Raw genomic sequence first — 1,836 nt, 5'->3', positions numbered from 1 at the left:
CCCGACCCGTGCCCCTGCGACGATCTCGTGCTCAGCGGCCTCGACGGCGCGCTCGGGTATAGCCAGGTGTACGACGGCGCAATGTACGACGGCATATTTACCCGCACCATCATCGCTAACATCCCGCACCACTATGTCCTTGTGCCGCTCGTCTTCTTCATTCTCCTGCTACGAAGCTCGCCAGCAGCGCGCGCAAAGCGGCCCACCCCGCTGGCGAGTGCTTGCGGGCGCGGTCCCCTCGCCCCCGCCTCGGCCGCCCCGTCGCCGCCCGGCTCGTTCGACTTTGAGCCCCGCTCTCCTGCGCCTCGCAGCTTTCTGTGGCGTGACTACCGCGCGCCGCTAATGTACTGGGAGCTTCTGGACCTGATTCGCAAGATCTTCTTGGCCGCGCTCATCCTCTTTGTGCAGACGGACCTCGGCGAGACCAAGGTGCTGCGCTTGGTGATCGCCGCGCTCGTCTCTGCGGTGTACCTCGTCGCGCTGGCGCTGGCTCGCCCCTTTGAGCGCTCGGACGACCTCTACCTGTCCTGCCTGTCCAACCTGCTGCTCACGTGCTGGTACGCCACGGCCGGCCGCGATGCCCCTCCCCTCTCGGAACGCACTACGCACCCACTCAGCCCCTACCCGCTTTCCTCACCTCAGCTTTGTCGTGGGCATCTTGGTAAACATCTGCGACGGCGACGTGGCGGACTGCGACCGCGTGAGCGGCCTGTCAACTACCCGCGCCACGATGATGGTGCTCGTCGCCTCTTGCACCATGCTCGTCGTGTCGCCCCTCGTCGTGCTGAGCAAGACGGTCGACGCCTGGCAAGCGGACCAGATAGCAGACAATGTGCGCTCGAACCTGCAACGAGCCCAAGAGGCAAAAAAGGGGCGGCCTGCGGTCAGGTCGCCGCGAGAAGAGGCGCCTCCCGCCTCGGAGGCCGTGGAGCGCGGCCTCTCGCTACAGGTGTAGCACATCCGTGGCATGGCATGGGGAGACGGCGGTGAGCGTGTGCGGTAGACTAGGTAGCGCGCGGCACAGCGCCATTCTGGTGGTATTTTCTTCTTATATGACTAGCGGTCAATACCGCGTGTTCACGATGGGCGGGACTCTTTTGCTCCTTTTTACCCATCTCCTAGAAGTTGTCCGTTCAAACCGACAAGCGACATGCGATACGATACACACCAGCCGTCATCAGCCGTCAACCGCCCTCCGCAAGCCCCATACCCATCATCTACCGCCCACACCGCCCACCGCCCACCCCCTCCCACCCACCCCAAAGACCCTCACCCCCCTCGCCGTCTGCTCTTCGCCTTGCGCTCTCACATTTGCTTCGTGGTCTTTGGAATCGGAAGCAACGTGTAGGCGACTCCGCCCCGTGCCCCCGTGGGCGTTTCGACTCCTTTGTCGAAATAGACTGGCAGCGCCCTGAGGAGCAAGAAGCCGAACAGGTTCCAAGCCGTGAAGACAGGGTTCGCCCACGCCAGCCCGAGGCTGAACGCGTAAACGTACTGCTGCCCATCCCCACCGACCGCGGCGTCCCATCCACATGGGACCTGCCCAGGCAGCGCCGGGGCCAAAGAGCCGGTGGGCTTGGAACGCGATGGGCACGGAAGAAAGAAAGAAAACAGACAACCCAAGGGAGGGATGGGAGGACGGCACGCCGCCACCACACAGGGATTTTAAGGAGAGGGGTGTTGGATATGCAACGGTGGCATAAAGTGAATGATACACCGTCGCAAAACTGCATTGGGTCTCGAGTTCGAATCCCGCAGTTCGACTCGGCGCAAAGAACCTATACGGGCGTTGTCACTGTTTCGAAATCCAACTTAGCGTTCACCTAGTATCCGTCC

General features: G+C 62.6%; 1 protein-coding gene across 1 annotated transcript in view; it reads left to right on the top strand.

The window, feature by feature from the left end:
* Positions 1–1,703, top strand: part of EMIHUDRAFT_229823 (hypothetical protein) — a gene marked incomplete at both ends in the record, with an annotated part of 2,666 nt that extends 963 nt beyond the window's left edge. Inside the window, 5 exons of the mRNA XM_005785820.1 lie at positions 36–141; positions 177–217; positions 312–557; positions 643–949; positions 1,548–1,703. Of these exons, the coding sequence (XP_005785877.1) occupies positions 36–141; positions 177–217; positions 312–557; positions 643–949; positions 1,548–1,703 (856 nt within the window). The remainder of the gene's footprint in view (positions 1–35; positions 142–176; positions 218–311; positions 558–642; positions 950–1,547) is intronic.
* Between the last annotated feature and the right edge of the window lie 133 nt (positions 1,704–1,836).

This window comes from Emiliania huxleyi, assembly GCF_000372725.1.
Source record: "Emiliania huxleyi CCMP1516 chromosome Unknown EMIHUscaffold_158, whole genome shotgun sequence".
NCBI classification, from domain to species: domain Eukaryota; phylum Haptophyta; order Isochrysidales; family Noelaerhabdaceae; genus Emiliania; species Emiliania huxleyi.
This window is presented reverse-complemented; position numbering and strand designations above follow the sequence as displayed.